We start from the raw sequence: 18,951 nt of genomic DNA, 5'->3' as shown, positions 1-18,951 counted from the left end.
CTCAACGTCACATAAACGTGAAGTTTGTCAGGTCCCGATTTACGTCGGTTGCGAGGCCGAGTGGTGAGAACGTCTTCGCGACTCCAGAAAGGACGTCGGTTCGACACCGCTCCAGAGCACACGCCTTGTATTGGCAAGACACATAATTGCATGTCAAAACAATGGCAGAAGCAAATGACTACATGTCCCTTCGCTGCTTCCAGTTGTTTGCCATGTTGCATTTGCAGTGTAACTGTTGTCGCGATATGTGTGAAGTACAGAAAGAGACCGGGCAAAGACAATCACATCCATGCAGATGAATCTCGATTCCGATAAAGCCTCCTAAAGATAACCGGTGCCGAAAGAACAAAAAGAACTACATTTAATCTTCACTTTATTAGTTTGTCAGCGAAGGTAGGCATATAAACATAAAAAAAATTGTAGCCTAATACACATGAATCATTGGACCAATCAGAAGTTACAGGAACAGCCTTTCAACTAACCAGAAGTTGCAAGGAAAACACTTCTGATATGAAGTAAGTTAAGTCAACGATTCGTTGCACACAGCTTGGCGTAGAAGGTTAAGGCAATAGTAGTCATTTCGATGACGTGTGTTCGATTCCCACCCAAAATATAACTCTCTTTTCTTCTGCAATTACCAAACAAAGTTCAGTCATGTTTAAGTGGCAACCGTCAGCGAAAGGCACAAGTGGTAGTTTTGGCTTTAACCGACTGGATTTGCGCATTTGGAAGAGTATGAACTTTGGAACACGCGATTTAATTCCAGTACTCGAGAAACAAAGGACAAGGCAATTTCTTCATGACGAAAATCAACAAATTTAATTCTTCGATTTATAAAATAAATAACGTTCGGTTTTGATTGTTCCAAATATGAAGCTAACATTTAAAGTCTACAACATCTTACAAATAAAACTTAATATCATACACCGTGCCATATGTCGACTCAAAAAAAAAAAAACTTGGCAGTAGAACTGAGTAGACGCGCCGGGTATAAAAGATTGCAACCATTGACATGCAATTACTGGATACACTAATTGCATAGCAAACTTGATATACGAAACAGACACACAGGAAAAAAACATCCACGTAGCAGTTGTTTGATCAAAAGTCACATTTTAGCGAGAATGATGACAAAACTGTTCAGCAAAATATTGCATTACCTTCCAATAAAAGTCCTGAGGATACTCAAAAATGACACGGCAGTTAATTATCGCAAAAAATACATATTGATCATTTTTCAATGATTAACGAAATTTTGTTAAAACGAAATATAGTTGAAATGTAGTTGCCTGTAATGTTTTCCATCCACTAAATGCCCTGTAAGCTGTACTTGAGGGGTGACGCTCAAGCGCATATGCCGAGAATTGAACCAGGGTAATTGGATCTCAACGTTTTTGTTCGGAAAGGCAGATGTTTATCCACTGAGCGCGACGCGACGTTTATTCTTACGCATGTCGGCCTACTGTGGCTTGCAATAATGAGTAAAAATCTATAACAGGCTTGAACTCTGACAAAGCCAACACAAGTAAAGTATTAGATTTAACATCAACAGTGGAACACTATTGTGAAAAAAGATGTTGAAAGTAAAGACTTAATAAAGGTCTAAATATATTATAACTTGTACGAAAAAACAATGATAAACTTGAAATCGTGAACAAACATAATCTATAAAATTAAGAACTACGTTAGGTAGCCTATTATGTTGAGTAAATCGTCTCGAAAAATTGATTAGGCCTAAGTTCTGAAGGCACTAAAGAATAGTGCTTGACACGCAACGAGTGCCTTGCCTCATTAAAAAAGAGCACAACAACCGATAATTTACAGAGTTGTGCTCATTAAACAATTGTTTGGATTTGGGAAGATTTTCATAAAACAGTGCTGCAAAAGAATTCTTTTGGCGAAGCTGATGGGCGGGCACTATCGCACGCCAGTAGAAAATTCGAGTTGGTAGTGATTAATTATTTGCTGGGTCGGTCAGCTAAACAAATATAACAGATTTAAACTGTAGCCATTCTTACCTTCATTCACGTGTAATATAAAGTCAATGAATTGTGATAGAGGATTCACAATGTACCTCAAAAAGGATCTGGCATAATCTGTCTTTTTTACATTGATTCAACTTCCAGAGACGTTGCATCAATGTAAAAAGGACAGATTTTGCTGTCTGCGATGTGAACTCCGCGACGAACTGTGAGAAGAATGAAAACAAATCAACTGTTCTATGTCCTACCCGGTCATGTAAAGTAAAGTCAGCCACAATGGCAGACTGAATAAAGAAAGCGATAAACGTGTTTCAGGCCAGTGGCCAACTCAGCAAAATAAGCAGCATGCGAACTTGACAGAAGGCTTATAAACCGGCTTTAATGAAAGCACTGGCCAGCTTTTAAACACTACGTTAATTCAAACCAAGAAATACCGAGGTAATATGACAACATACCCTCCCGGCAACATTATCCAGTAATCGCATGTTGCAAACAGATAAGCTGAATGCGATATGTTTTTAAAAATATAGTTAGATTTATTTAAAACATTTTACAAATTGAAGTTAAAGGACTGACAAGACAAATGTTAAATAAAAATTATAAACGACTGTTTAAAGCGCTGTTTGCAATAGTAACCAAAAAAAACAGTTCAACCTCTTCTCAGCTTGCAAAGTTGGTACTTTTTACATGTTGAATCAATGTAAAACTTAGCAGTTTAGCTAGCTGGGTTTCAGAATCAGAATTGAATGTTGAAAATTTGGTATTATTTAAACAGGAGTAGCCTCCGGTTTTATACATGTGATGATGTCCTGCCAGGTCAGAAAATCAGTTCGTTTTTACGTAGCATCAGAGTTTACAGACGTTCAATTAACGTAAAAAACAATTTCTGATTATTGAGTGGTTTCATGCTCAACAAGCGAAAAAAAAATGATGCTTTTTCCGCTTTCACTTCCGTCGTTAGGCAAACATAAACGCAAACCTAGTTAATGATGCCTTCTTCACCAAATCCTCTCCCATCCATAACTACGAAAACCTGAGTTGGTCCACTAAGTTTGTTAGGCCTTCATAAGCCTTGGATTTCTATTGAGTGATGTTTGACAAACGCTATGGCAGAGAGCTCCTTGCAGAATTCTTCCAATACAATGGCTCCTTCTAAAAATGTTTTATGATCATCGACCTCGCCTCCGGCTATCAAGCCTTGGCCGCTGCCGAGATGTGGGGATAAACCTGAAAGTATACAAAACTGTCAGGATTTTTTCACATTGAACCAAAGTTTAAAGACGTTGTACCAATTGCAAAAAAGACAGATTTTGCTAGCTGGGGAATCAACAAAGTGACGACGGGAAACATTTAATAAAAAATACACCCAACAACGAAATCCTCGTTACAAGAACGTACACGGTTTGAAATCTTACTAGTGTTGCCCCATCCAAACTGAGGTTGAGTTACTGTGATGGTATACCGGTGAATTCCAAAGTGTTGAACAGAATGAGCACTTCTATTTGTTTACAATTAAAAAAAAACTAAAAAATTACAGCAGAAACAAGTGTTTGTGACGCTAAGTAAATTTTGGCTAACGTGGCGAATCTTGCCAGGAGATATTATGTTCATCTGTGGTGAATAAAGCTGTTGGAAAAAACATCTGAGTTTTCAGAGTCCTTGTCTTTTTGTTTATAATAAGTTTTTTCAGTGAATAATTTTGTTTTGTTTCGTTGTCAGGTCGCAAAGAAAAAAATGAACGTACGGATGCAGAAAATACCCACAGATTTAAAGTGCGTCGCATGGAGCCACGTTCTTTGATGTTCCATACTATTTGGGTGGACAAGTTTTCAAAACAACAATATTTCGTACGAACGCCAAACTCCTTTGATTTGGTGCCGAATTTTTAATCCTTTCATGAAGAATTTTATTGGGGACACTTTTCAATGAAACTGCGTTTTATTTTAACCAAAAATAAATATGCTTCGAACAGCCGTTGTTGTAAACTGCCCAAGCTAGTGGAGCAATCCCTAGCAAAGCATACACCATCTGCAATAAGAGTGGATTATCACAATATCAAGTAAACACCCACCTCTTTGATGAAATGCTGTACCGCGATCCTCAGGAAGGGAACCACCAGAGGATAGCTTCTTTCTGGCGTGGAGGAGTCTGCTCTTGAAGTTGCTCACATGAGCCATCCGGAGTGTTAATTGCTTCACGAGCACCTACGTACGAAAATCGTTTAACAATCACAATTGATTTTTATCTAAATTGTCTTCTTGTATAATTAGTGTTAACGCTTTGGTAGAGAGTTTGCTTTGTTGAACCATAGATAAATAAAACATAGTAACTTTAGCGGGTTTAGCATACTTTATTTCACACAAAATATAACATAATTAAAATAAAATAAACTCAAACGTTTTCGACACGTACGACGTACGTGTGTCCTCATCAGGAATTAAATCTGCAATACATAAAATGAAAAATCGTAAGATAAATTTGACTATGCACTGTAACTGTAACGACACTCTGGACTGAAAGCACAAACTGAACAAATGATACGAGAATGATTGCGAGTAAATTATGCGGTGGGAAACAGATTTCATGAGGTGTAGACTGCAAGCATTGGACAAAACAATTAGAACACACACAAAAGGAACGATGAGCCACAGGCGAATAACTGCCGGTTGAGAGATGGATTGTTACGTTTGATTCTTAAGGCTTCCATGATCTTAGTCTGAAAATCAGATCTGCCTCGAGAGATGATTTTAAATTGGTCGATCGAGACATTGTCAGTGCACGTTTCACAAGAGGCGATGTGCTCTTTTTGTGAAACGTGCGCTGACAATGTCTCAATCGACCAATTTAAAATCATCTCTCGAGGCAGATCTGATTTTCAGACTAAGATCATGGAAGTCTTAAGAATCAAACGTAACAATCCATCTCTCAACCGGCAGTTATTCGCCTGTGGCTCATCGTTCCTTTTGCGTGTGTTCTAATTGTTTTGTCCAATGCCTGTAGTCTACACCTCATGTGATCTGTTTCCCACCGCATAATTTACTCGCAATCATTCTCGTATCATTTGTTCAGTTTGTGCTTTCAGTCCAGAGTGTCGTTACAGTTACAGTGCATAGTCAAATTTATCTTACGATTTTTCATTTTATGTATTGCAGATTTAATTCCTGATGAGGATACACGTACGTCGTACGTGTCGAAAACGTTTGAGTTTATTGTATTTTAATTGTGTTATATTTTGTGTGAAATAAAGTATGCTAAACCCGCTAGAGTTACCATGTTTTATTTATCTATAATTAGTGTGTTTTATGAACTTTTCATGTTTGTCTTGTTCTTTGGGGTAAGAAAAAGCATCCGAAATAAATCTCTAAGAAAGCATTGAGATAAAAAAGGTTTTCTTTCACATTAACAAAATGTTGAAAGTGAATCATTTTACCTGAATGACAGAAAATACACTTCTTGCTCTAGGCCGAAGAGGAGTCAAAGGATCAATCAGGAGTTCGTGAAGATGAGGATGCGGCATCAGACACAACCGGGAGAGGATGGAGGTGATAATGAGGTTCACACCGTAAGGTTGGGATAGTAGCCGACTCAATTTATCCAAAAGCATCGTCAAAAACGGACCTGAAATGCCAGACATGATTAATTGTTGATTACGCTGATAAAAGCTCCTCCAGAAGCATCTCCCAATTAACTCAACCGAAAAGTAAGACTTTTGAAACGGTGTTAAATCACTTTCTGAGAGGAAAATAAATCACCAGACTATCGAGAAATGAACCTGATGAATTGAATTAATAAAATGCAGCACACGGCAAATAACACAAAAGAAAAGAAGGTGGGAGGCATGGATGGAGCCAGGGTAAACACGGCTGGGATGGAAAAGACACGTTTCAAGAAAAGAGAAAGATTGCATTGGCAGTGAAGAAAAGGTCAAAAAATGGAAAAACTGTATGAGAGAAGATATGGAAGCTGCGGCGTTGATAGAAGACAGCCACAAAATTTTTGGAAATCAAAGCCGCACCGGCGGCCCCATATCGTATAATGAAAGCCAGTAGCCATGACAACGTTGCACATTCTGGCATCAAACCATCAACTTTCTGAAAATAGCAGTAACAAAAAGTATGGCAACCTGAAGTGATTTGTTAACATAAACCAGTCTCGAACCGATGTAATTGAGAATGTGAGAATTTTACTCCCCTTGTCAGGGACGCTGAAAGTGATGCATCACAAAAGTGAAGTAGCCTATTGACATATTTGTTTGCAAGTTTAATCCGGAATATGTTGCTCTATTTGCGTCTTTAATAAAGAAAATATAACAAATGAAAGAATAAAAAACCTCCTTTGCAGTCGACTATAACTCATAAACTCTACTCAAAACAACCCTATTATAAAAAAAATAATTAAGATTAAAATTGCATTTTTTACGTTTATTGAACACGGTTATGCAATGCAATGATTTACACATCTTTGATGATACCCCGACAATGAATACCTTCATTATAGTCAGCAACAGGTGGACACCTGGCTGGATCGGCAGGTTTGCTTGTTTGCTTTGGCCATTCAAAGCCGTCACAAGCCGCACACACATCCTTGTAGAGCCGATGTGCCTCGCGCAAGTATCCGTCATATCTAAAACAAAATTTATAGACAATGTGAGCAATTCAGTGTGGAAAAAATACTGAGAACGCAAACAAATCTGCAGAACTTAATTATTTGTGTCACATCTGGACTTTTTTTTGAAAAGCTGAAGATGCAATTACAGTATTACATAGCAAAATCGATTCTTTAATATGGTATAACTATTAGGGTGTTTTATTTTTTCACCATTTTTGAAATTCAAAATGCCTGGGGTCCCATCTGGTGGTATTTGGGGAAAAAAGTTCACACCCCAAATTTTTTTCAATTATGACGTCATATTGAGGTGGTCCACGAGGTTTGAAATTTTTGGGCCTCAAAATCTCGAAATTTGGCCGTATCTCCGGAACCGCTCATCATAGATCGACAAAATTAGTATCAAAATGCGCAGAAGGGTCGGTTTCCTATACCTGGTGTAGAGAATATTAAGGTCTATGTGCTTCAGAAAAAAGGTATTTCAAAAAATCTGATTTTTGGTCTATTTTCTCCTGATGAACAGTGATCAAGATAAAAGTTTTTCTGTATTTTTCCACTCTTGGAAGCTGTTATTGCGTAATAATAGTTGGTGTTAAGGTTTCAGTACTGGGCTTGTCGAGTCTTGCTATTTGGTTAAGCAAAACCCCATCTTGCATTGCTCCGGGACCCTTCTTGGCGCCGTCCACAAAAGAAATGACATGGGAAAGATCTATTTCGTTTATGTGGAACATGCATTTAAGGGTATGAATAGACCAAACTTCATCATTAAAATAATTGACCAGTCGAGTACTGACTCCGGACTTTTTTCCTGTGTTGAGAGCAGTCGTATCAGCCATGACTGAATGTACTTGAAATAGGTAAACTTTGCGAGCCTCCTGGATGGTGGTGCCAAAACTCAGTTCTGCAGTGACCGACACACTTTTGGGAAGAGATTTAGGCTAACAGCAAGCACACCTTCGTGCTTCATGCCATTATCATCAACAAGTTGGCCCAAGAAAACGTATCGATCTATATTATCGACAACGCGCCCATCATAACATAACTGCATGGCAGAAGCTGAATTGGGAAGGTTCTCACTTTCCATCAGAGATTTTTCTCTTGTTTTTTGTCGTTGGCGGTATGCTGTCGAAGGTGATGCAGCATTGGAGCTACTTGAATCTTTTCCAAGAACCGACCACATAAGATCTGACTGCTGGCGTACCGAAGTCATCCTACGATCAGCAAGTACATAACTTCTATCATTTATGGAAAAAGAATGTACTTTCTTGTACACTTTTCCCCAAACAGCTGGTTTCAGAGGCTCGTATTCCAATTCATATTACCATCAGAGTCGCTTTCGCTACTGTGTAGACATCTAACTACTTTATTTATTTTTCTCTGTTTCAAACATAGTAGTGCCGATGCTTTGGCAGATTGTATGCCAGAAGTGCTAGGTTTCTCTGCTTGCTAAGCACGGGAAAACCAGCTTTGTTCCACATGCCAACTACATCTTTCAGCAGTTCATCTTTGAAATGGGGTATTTTCTTTAAAAACTTAGGATTAGTTTCGGCTACTTTCTTCCTCAAGTAAAAATAGTGACTGACTATATCTGAATTAAGGGGAAGTACATTTCTCTCCAATTCCTTGAAGTGTTGCATCGACTTACTAATACCTGACCTTAATGCCATAATGACACTTAATCTAAAGCAGGTGAGCAGCATACCTCTTCCTCAACGGTTGCATTAATATTACAATAGTAATACCTTTAAATTACCATTTCATCTCTTGCAAAACGAACAAGGAGTATTATTACGCAATAACAGCTTCCAAGAGTGGAAAAATACAGAAAAACTTATTATCTTGATCACCCGATCTCTGCTCATCAGGAGAAAATAGACCAAAAATCAGATTTTTTGAAATAACTTTTTTTCTGAAACACATAAGTTAGACCAAAATAATTTCTACATCAGGTATAGGAAACCGACCCTTCTGCGCATTTTGATACTAATTTTGTCGATCTATGATGAGCGGTTCCGGAGATACGGCCAAATTTCGAGATTTTGAGGCCCAAAAATTTCAAACCTCGTGGACCACCTCAATATGACGTCATAATTGAAAAAAATTTGGGGTGTAAACTTTTTACCCCAAATACCACCAGATGGGACCCCAGGCATTTTGAATTTCAAAAATGGTGAAAAAATGAAACACCCTAATAACTATAAGAGATTAGGTTGTTATGCAAATGCCAGCATTCGATGAATGTAAATTGGCATTGCGCACGTCAAATCGAGTCACAACTTCCAGCGAGCAAATAAGGTCTTTTTAATGACGATTCAACGTCTGCCAACATTTAATCAATGTAAAAATGGACTAATTTGCTGGCTGTGAGTCGGTGGCCTTGGGTTCTTTGTCAGACGTTGAAAACGCGGTTTTCGTTCTTAATGTTATTTTCGTTTGGTGATTATGGCTTAATTTCTTTAGAACGTTGGAATACACTAAATCTAAATCTAATACACTAATGGTGTGAGGTTAGGGCACTAACCCGGAGTCGTCATCGTTGACCTGCGTTGACTTGGCAGAGTCAGGCAAGGCGGAAAGGAAGCAATTGACAGACCGCTGTGTTTGCATCTTAGGTGACAGGATGGCAACACTTTCACCTGCGCGAAGTTAAAGGGATTATAGCACCTACCCAGAAATCAAATGAGTCAATTTTTACATTGATTCAACGTCTGAAAAAACAACTGATTTACTGTCTGAGTAAGCTTTAACACGACTGTAAGGTTCTAAGATAAAAGTGTAGTTGGCTGCGCTATAACAATCTGACTTGTACAGCATTGCGAGCAACGCTATGGGATGTGAAATGTGAAATACTGTATTCGTATGTGAAAACACACAATATCAACACTAGCAATAAAAGAATCCGCGCTAAGTTGTGTCAATGAAAGTAGTTTGGATGCAGTAATTAATTTCACAACAACTCACCATCACCTGGTAATGAAGGCTTGTTCACACGACTCGGTTGGGCGAAATGAGACCCCATGTCGGGCTCCAAGTCCCACTCCAAATCGTCAGGTCCAGTTTCAACGATAACATTGCCTAAAACAAAAATTGTACAAAAACTTTTTTTCGACTGGTGATATGATGACCACGCCAATCCTTGTGCCTGCTTCGCTTCAGGATTCTACATATGAGCAAATAGAATGATTCTAACTGATCAGAATGGAATATAAACAAACTTACATCAGTTGAAAAGCAGAAAAATATTCAATTCGTGTTTACTAAACTTTTTGTCTATTGTCTCATACAATTACAAGAAATACTGTTATCTCTAATGTTAAGATGCCATCACATCAGGGATTGAAAGGAAAGCAGAGAAAATCGAAGTGTAACATGAAATAAATCAGTGCGCATGAAAAGCTTATCTCACATCATACTTTGGTCGTCCCATAAATGCCCAAACGAGCAAATCCGAGTCTAAAAACTAATGGAATACAGCGCTAAGTGCGGATCTTTTTCGGTCACTAATTAACGCTAAGATATTAAAGCAGTATTTGAGTGAAACTATGCATGGTGAATAACTAGTCACGTCAAAAAAAATAGTTCTTTAAAACCTTGTATCTAATTGAACTACCATTATCAACAATGATGAACAAAGCTCTGAACTGCAATCCCTGATGGAGACACTGATTCCAAAGACGTAGCGTACATTGCACATGAGTATTTTATTCAGCCTACCTGGGTTTTTTGCATGATAGCCTCTGTGCTGCAAGTACTTGAGAACTAATCTGTCCACTGCTGCCGAGTCAGATTTCCCAACCAAAGTTTCGAAGAAGCGAAGACCTACGACTGAGATCTCATCCGAAAAGTGATCGCATTGTTCTAGGAGCCGCGTTAGAAGGTTCGGATGTTGTTCTTCCTGTTCGCACATATATAGTTCATTTGCATTAACATATATGTTAGCACAGCACATCATTGCGTAGTTTTTGTACCTACAGATGTGGATCGTACAGATCGAACACTGAGACAGTGCACTGGTTGCAGCAGTTGGGGAGGGGTGTTGCCTGAATTGCTGCCTCATAAGCAGGAAGATATGTTAAGGCATAAGTAACAATGACGTACAATGTTCATTTTAAAATAGACTTGATAAAAAATAGCGCAAGTAGAAAGTTGCTTGAGAATTACCAGAAAGAGAAAAGCAATGCAAACACAGCATTTGGTGTGTACCGTACGCTAATTGATAGTCTTTACAATAATTGTAAGTTGTTGTCTATGAAATGATCAATTGAAATAAAACAATTTCAGTATCCAATCCATCCACATTGGGATTACTTTAAAAAGTAAATTAAAGTATTTACAATGTATGTTATGTTCCGCAGTATTTGTAATATCATGCACGTGGCAACCGCGAAAGATAGAAATGACATGTGTCTTTTAATATTCTTCCGTATCGACTGTAAAGCTCACACTGTTAACGGCATACAGCGTGTAAATTTAGGCTAGATCAGTGGTTTAAGCCAGGCCCAACCTGGGTCCGTGAAAAGCATTAAGGAGGTTTCTGAATACGATTGCTAACATTTAGGCGTTAAACGTCATATATTGAAGAGAAAGTTTTCAAATAGTTTACTCAGGATCATTCGTACAAGTCTATAGGTTACAACAATAATTACAACAAGGTTAGCAACCACTAACCCAAGGTCTTAGACTTTTCAATACATTTCTCAAATAAATAATTATATAATTCCAAAAAAATGTAAAATAAATAGTTGTCATGACTACCGTGTCAGTTTTCTTTTCGGGAACAACAAAGTCAATCATTTCGCGCATGAGTGCCTTCGAGCGGACCATATCAAACATTTTCGTGAGCACAGTGGTTGAAGTCAAAGCTGCCCTCTCATCAGCTTGCATAAGGGGTGTGAGTGCAGTTTTTCTCAGAAATTCGCTGACAATAGACTTGGCTATGTGTGAGCTGCAATCCTGAAACATGATTTCAACGATCAGGTTGCAATTTCAACGTCTTTATGTCAAATTAATAAGGACGACGTTTTTTGTAACATGGGTCTCTATCAATTTTGAACATAAAACAAACCAGGTTTACCTTCAAAAGTAGAAGAAAAATATGGAAAAGTAAGAATAAGGTAACAATACAAATTTTGGTAACCAATGAAATTTTTTTGGATGTGTATCGAAGCAAAAATAAAACGTTTGCAGTTTGGTTTAATGAGATGGAAAACAATTAGGCTAAGGTTTGAGCGCTTTTATAGACGGATTTTCGAAGACAGAAAAACGTATTTAAAAAGGGAAAACCGCAATCGGAAAATACTCGGTTTTAAAACTACCATAGTTGTCAGTGTACTGTCTTATCAATACCATGTTTTTAAAACAGTGAGAAGCAACTGCGAAAGCAAATGCAATCTAAACATATCCTACCTACCTGGTAAGCTTCAATCACCAACTGGTCGCAATAATCGAACCAGGATAAAAAAGACACTAAAGCTCGTTTACTGGGAAAATTAGAAGCATCGTTGATTGTGGAATGGAGTTCCTCAAGGTTCCATTTTGCTGTCACACTTTCAACACTGGATGGGTCCAAAGAGGCAGGAAGTAAAGAGAATAAAGAAGATAATCTGCAAGCATCAGGTTGAATTGAACATATCGTTACAGTTGACACTGGTTCAAACTCTCTCCGAAATTTGGGATATTTTTGGGGTAGCAGGCCCAAAAAGAAGTCTTGAAATTTTTCAAATAAACTTTTGATATCTCAACAAAGGGAATGGCTTCATACATCAGAAAAATTGATGTGCCGGGACCGTAATAATCAAACCTGGCCTCATATATACTTTGCAATGATCTACATCAGACCCAAAACCCGAAATGTAGTGAAACAGTCCATACCTGATATTTAGCAGGGAACACAAGGCTGTGTCATGGACTGTTGCTCTTGCAGCAGCTTCATGAGGCATGGACACAAGTAGAAGCAGACCTTCACATGCTTTCATTGTTACTCTATAATCTTTTGAATGCGACAGATTCATTAAAGCATCTACGAGATCGTAACTGTCAGTTTTAGATGCTGACGTGGTTTGGTTTGCTGGTTTGGTGCTACTATGACCATTCTGAAAAAAGAAAACGTTTATGATAAATTAGATGGATCAGACGATTTCATTATAATGTGGCCAGATTAAAGACGTGAGTTGTTATTTTTTTGTAATTGTTTATTTTATTTTTTTAAAAACATGTTTTTCCTATATATAAAAAAAAAACGAAATAGAAAAACAGTTAATTTTTTGTACCAATAATCGGTCTAAAAGTAAAATTGAAACAAAATTTGTATTTTGCTACTCTGAAATAATTAAGACATCGTTAAGTTATCAAAATACAACTTTGTCAATAAAATCTTCTTTTAACTTCACCGATAATCCAAAAGGATGCATAATGTGATAAAATAACCGAAAAAGCAGAGATCACACTAAAATTGGAACTCAAGTTTATTACATTTAAATTGAAAGAACTTGAATCTGTCAATTTAGTGTGGTATAACTGTCTACTTTTTTATCGATAAGTTAACCTGTATCAGTCGACTAGACTGTATACATTCACTAATTAGATTTTACAAAACATCATAATACTCCATACAATACTCATTATAAATATAATATAATAGGCTATGTGAACAATGCAATCAAAGAAATGACAGGAATGAAAGAAATAAACAAACAATAAAAAAAATTAAGACTTAAGCAACAAAGAAGGTTGACTGTTAAAATGGTCACCACTGGGACCAAACAGTCCTCATCATAGGTAGGTACGGAATGGCCCGTTTCGGCTAGTCCGATTGGGCTATTACCCTATTCGGCTACAGCCCGATTCGGCTAGTCCGATTGAGCTAGTTCCCTATTTGGCTGCAGTCTTTATCAGTTAGTTCCCTATTCGGCAATTTTTTGAAAATCCAACGATAATCCTTCTGTAATCCAACAAAATCCTTCTGTAAATCCAACCACGCCTTCTGTTTATTTAGAGAATTTTGTATTTTATTCCACAATAGGCTATCGTTTCTTTTGCGTTCTTGCATTTTATCCAGTGTTTACCTTTGAGTGCCTTCCCAGACGGCAAAATCCGTCATTTTTGTTGTCTGGGTTCGTTCAAAATATGTGTTTTAAATCAAAACAACATGTTTCATGATTAACAATACAGGTTAATGAGATAAACAGAAGTGTTTTGTTAGTTGTTCGAGTGTGTTAATGTTCAAAATCATAGGCGCCTAACTATTTTTTTGGCCGTGGGGGCGAAAGCGTGTTTCATCAGCAGCAACGTAAATTCAGCAAATGTCACGCAGATGGATGACGTAATTATGCCGTCACACTAGGATTGCTTTTATTGCCACACTCGGAGTTATCGCTACGTTCGACCTACCTTTAATTATTATAAACAAAACTCGACCACTTCGGTTAAGCAAACACATGACATGCGTCTGCGTTAGCTAGCGGTTAATGGACTGCGACTCTTTAAGCTAAGCACAACATAAAGTTTAGCAACGAACTAGATTTATTAGCATGAAACAAGAGACGAAAAGGTTTACTAAAAGATATACTGTAAATGGAATGACAATGTTTTGAAAATGGAATGCAAATACTAACTTGATCATACGCTTGAAAATATATGATACCTGTGGAAAGTAAAATCATTCATGTTTACATCAATTCAGCAGCATGTCTTGAATAAATTTAAAAGTTGCTGACATCCGTAAGCAGCCCTTGAAAAATAGTTACGGAGAGACGTTTGATTAAGTTTTTGACTTGACATTGCTCCCTTTTCACTACAATATCGCAACTTATGATTGACCGCTGTAAAACGCCCGTTTTCGCGTTGCAGATGAAACAAAAGATGCGCATATTCCGCCTTTGATCGGGTTTCTATGGCAACGGTCGTGTGTGCGCCATTCAGTTTGCGTGAGTCCGTTACTGCGTTGATTATGCGGCGTGTGCGCAATGCGGTTTGTACGTCTGCAGACATTAAATCAATGTAAAAATGACAGATTTTGTTGTCTGGTGTAGGATTGTAGCATCGCTACTCGTTCAAGTGATTATTTATTGCGAAGCTGTTGCGGTTAGCATTCAAAAAATGTTTTCCTGCTGCCGATCGCTAGTTCATCTATTGTTTTATGTATCAATACAGCATAAAAAGTTGCCCCCACGCAGAAATATGCGTGGGGGCCAGGCCCCCACGGCTTAGGCGCCTATGTTCAAAATACATGTAAAAACTTACATACGAAAATTGAATGAGGCTGTTCACCAGGCATTAAATTAAATGATATGAGATGTTCTACTGGTGCAAATTAAGCTAAACTATCACAAGATGTATACAGTGACAATCTGCTTTTTATTCCGACGTTTCGTCAATCAGACACGACTGACTTCTTCAGGGGGCTAGTGATAGTTTAGATAGTTTAGCTTAATTTGCACCAGTAGAACATCTCATATCATTTAACTTACATACGAGTTATTAATTCAGGAGATAGCATAAATTTGACGCTCTAAAACAGTGTATCTCAACCTTTTTTTGCCCAACGCCCCCTTCATGAACTGGCAAAATGTTACCGCCCCCAACAAAAACGATTAACTACGAAAAGCGAATATAAAACAATAAATACTATTAATACTACAAAAAGTGCTCAATGCCAAGCAAAAAGCCAAACAGAGCGAATTCCATCAAATATAGGCTAGTTACCAGTCTCTAAAACCTTTACAGCCTGTTTCGCCCTAAAAGGGGGATTATCAGAAGGTCTTTATTCAAATAGAATTCTATTTCTATTAGAATAAGGACCTTTTGATGATCCCCCTTTTAGGGTGAAACAGGCTGTAAGGGTTTTAGAGACTAGTAATTACATTTGATGAAAAGCAAATATATATTTGCGAGCATGAAAACAGTATACGCCTACTGGTAGTCAGTGTGAACCTTGAGCTTGGTGAGAAAGTGCCAGTTTCTTCACATCCGGTGTAAAGCCAGTGAGAAACATTCGAGGAACCCCTCTTATGGATAATTGGATATGTCAAGTGGGTTTCGCTGTTTGGTATGAACTAGAACAACACAGCTGAATCCCTTTTCCACCAGGTATGAGGTAGGAAATGCTATCACGAAGATACGAGCTCTTTCACGAAATCGTTACGTTGGGCGGAAGATGGGTTAAACTGGAATGTCCCTTAATAATCAAAATGCCTCCCTTAAGTCGAGTTAATCGTACCGTCCCCCCCTGAAAAATCAAAACGTCCCCCATTGAGAACCACTGCTCTAAAACAAAGTTATATATTATCATATATAGTCAAAGTGGCAAGTGCGCGGACGGACATTTTTTACGTTAATGCACGGTCCATCAATTTAGTTAACTGGCGGTAAGTATTAACCGGCGATTCAATTCGATAACATCAAACCTCCATCTTTACACTCTGACTACAAAAAAAATTAGGCCTATATCACGTGAAAGTTACAAGTAATTAAGCATTGATTTCAACGACCTAATTTTTGGGCAAAATAAACTTTACGACCGGTTTTGCGAACTTTGATCTTCCGCTTTGCAAGGCAACTTGATAGTTACTTTGAACTTTAGTCCAACGTAGAGTGGTTTCACTTTAACCTGAATAAAAAAATGTCTCCTTCTGGCTTTCTTTCCCAATTAAAATCATTAATCAACGCATTCGAAAAGGTTTTCCAGAATTTCGTTATTGCTTTGTGACAAGCATTTCTATGTTTAACAACTTTACCTCACTTCCCACTTTTTTCTCCGCTATTCTCTTTTAAATACCGGCGCGCGTAGTCTTGCTCCTCCGTCAAGGGGTGGTAATTGCGCAATTCATTATGACGCAACCGAAGGCTTTAATTTATCACACCGCTCACCCAGACAGTAAAATCCGCCATTTGTACATTGATTTAACGTCTGCAGACGTTAAATCAATGTAAAAATGACTGATTTTGCCGTCTGGGAAGGCACTCAAAGGTAAACACTGGATAAAATGTAAGAATACAAAAGAAACGATAGCTTATTGTGGAATAAAATACAAAATTCTCTAAATAAACAGAAGGCGTGGTTGGATTTACAGAAGGATTTTGTTGGATTACAGAAGGATTATCCTTGGATTTTCAAAAAATTGCCGAATTGGGAACTAACTGATAAAGACTGTAGCCAAATAGGGAACTAGCCGAATCGGACTAGCCAAATCGGACTAGCCGAATCGGACTAGCCGAATCGGGCTGTAGCCGAATAGGGTAATAGCCGATTCGAACTAGCCGAATCGGACTAGCCCAATCGGACTAGCCAAATAGTAGCAGACCCTCATAGGTAACACTTCAAGTTGGGTGGTTCATTAGTACCATTTGCTGAGCATGCGACCACACGTTTGACTTACACTGTTACAAGACTTAGTCAAAACTGCAGGAAACTAATTCATAATAAGTTATTCAGCTGCTATAATTCAACACTTTTTTTTGCAGTTCTTTCTTGTGATAAATGAAGACAATTATTACTTGAAAAAATGTATGAAACGATTGGAAATAGTAAGAAAACAAATAAAACGGATAAAAAAAAACAAAAAAAACGTACAAAAACGACGACTAAAACTAAACGTTTTTAACCATCCATAGGCCAGTGTAATTTATCTTGGATTTTATTTTATGTTTGATAAAGTTATACTTAAATGACAAAAAATAAAACAATTTACTTACATTTGTTGTTTCAGCAGTTTGGGGAGTGTTAGTTTTCAAAAATAAATGCACAAGGTGGGGTTCCTGCTTTAACCGCAAGCAAACTGTATGTAGAAAAGATACCTCCGCTGTTTCTGTAGGAGCGGCTTGAACTTCTCCGCACACATTAACTAATCTCAGCACAGGCCTATAAAAATAATTTGTAAGCAATTGCATTATTCAATTTATGAGAGAACCAATCCTTTAACTCTTTTCACATAAGGTTCCTGTGGCACTCTTTGACGTAAAATTAAGATCTATTGCATGCAAGATACACAGCAAATTGTTCATCATTCTGGTAGACTATATCTCTGACCTTTTAATAGTTTATTACAATTCACTAAGGTTTTTAAGACGAACTTAATACCTGTGTACATTGACATGAGGCAGTAATGGTTGCTTGATTTTTCTCAAAAGATGTTTAAAAAATAGAAAAATTTGTTGCTTCATGCCAGAAGGACTGTCCGCTCTTCCAAGGGTATGCAAAGTTTCCAATATCTTATGCTGGACATAAAGTGGAACAGCAATTAAATTTAAAGAACTTCATTGAACCAATGTCAAAACAATATCAGTTACAACATGCAGTGTTGCCAGACATTTGTTGTAATAAGCAGAAGCACCATCAACCTGCAGAAGCAGAGGACATAATCATATCAAAAGTAACATGGTCAAATACAATTTGACTATCTTTTTATTTAGTGAAAAGCGCTGTCACAACCATCTGATTTTTTCATAAGAACAGACATTGAAAAAAAATATTTTCTATAACTTCTGCTTTATATGATATAGTCGTAATAATCTTGGAAAGGCTTTAAAACAAATAATTAGAGTCTGTCACACCTGCAAAAGATATTCCATACAAGGCCCAGTATCGCCTGAAAGTCGTTCATTTTCCTCTTTTACTAAAATATGCAACATTTGTTTGAGATGCCAAGGTATCTCGGTATTCGTCACCTACAAAATATAAAATGGGATAACTGCAACAATACCACTCATCAAAACTTTGACATTTGTTCAAACTGAAAAGCTTTTTTGTGCCACAATCATAGACTTGTCGAGATGTAAAGTTAATTGAGAAGGAAATCAACTTACCAATATAATACAAAAAGAAAACTATTCGTCAATTACACCAACAACTGGCGAGAAATGAAAATTAGAAGAAATGTGGAGCCTATATAAAAGCTCAGGTAGTTAAAGTTGGATAAACACCAATTCTTGGAAATGCTGAATTTTACATATCTTTCAAATTTTCTTTTTTGCATGTGCTAGCTGGAGATGCTACTACTATAGCAAAATCGATTTTTAATAAATTATATACACTAAGAGGTTAGATTGTTGTGCAAATGCCAGCAATTAATGAATGCAAAATAGCAACACCAATACACCATGTTGTTAAAGTATCAACGAATTCTAAAGTATCACTTTACCATTGAAAACAGTAGGCTATCTCACCGGAATTCTTTCATCTGTAATTTCTATATAAAAAGTTGTTAAAGACTTCCAATGATGCACAAATGCTTCATGTAATGAAATTTCAGGGCCTGAGTTTCCAACAGCATGTTGTATGATATTTGTTAATTTATTAAACATGTTAAAATATACATTATACTAACGACACAAAACACATAAAAATGTTAAAAAACTTTTCAACATA

The 18,951-nt window shown here is 37.3% G+C and overlaps 1 protein-coding gene across 1 annotated transcript; it reads right to left on the bottom strand.

Annotated features, from left to right (window-relative positions):
- Positions 1–362: 362 nt before the first annotated feature.
- LOC145766376 (FHF complex subunit HOOK interacting protein 2A-like) lies at positions 363–18,907 on the bottom strand. Its single transcript, XM_082578076.1, has 14 exons — positions 18,750–18,907; positions 18,138–18,251; positions 17,665–17,801; positions 17,280–17,445; positions 12,459–12,679; positions 11,998–12,190; positions 11,343–11,540; positions 10,302–10,482; positions 9,555–9,662; positions 9,109–9,223; positions 6,469–6,605; positions 5,413–5,600; positions 4,048–4,186; positions 363–3,209 (listed from the first exon to the last, which is right to left on the bottom strand). The coding sequence occupies exons 1-14, from the start codon at positions 18,885–18,887 to the stop codon at positions 3,046–3,048; spliced, it is 2,199 nt and encodes a 732-aa protein (XP_082434202.1). The 5' UTR covers positions 18,888–18,907; the 3' UTR covers positions 363–3,045.
- Positions 18,908–18,951: the final 44 nt, after the last annotated feature.

This window comes from Aplidium turbinatum, chromosome 3 (genome assembly GCF_918807975.1).
Source record: "Aplidium turbinatum chromosome 3, kaAplTurb1.1, whole genome shotgun sequence".
Lineage (NCBI taxonomy): Eukaryota > Metazoa > Chordata > Ascidiacea > Aplousobranchia > Polyclinidae > Aplidium > Aplidium turbinatum.
Note: the sequence above shows the minus strand (reverse complement) of the source record. Positions and strands in the feature narration are given on the sequence as shown.

Bases quoted from the DNA above. Each gene is read 5' to 3' on its own strand.
- LOC145766376 (XM_082578076.1), bottom strand. From the start codon at position 18,887: ATGTTTAATAAATTAACAAATATCATACAACATGCTGTTGGAAACTCA. The intron at 12,680-17,279 runs GTAAGTAAATTG...TTCTTTTTTCAG, and splicing joins AAACTGCTGAAACAACAAAT to AATGGTCATAGTAGCACCAA. The intron at 12,191-12,458 runs GTATGGACTGTT...TGATGCTTGCAG, and splicing joins TGTTCCCTGCTAAATATCAG to ATTATCTTCTTTATTCTCTT.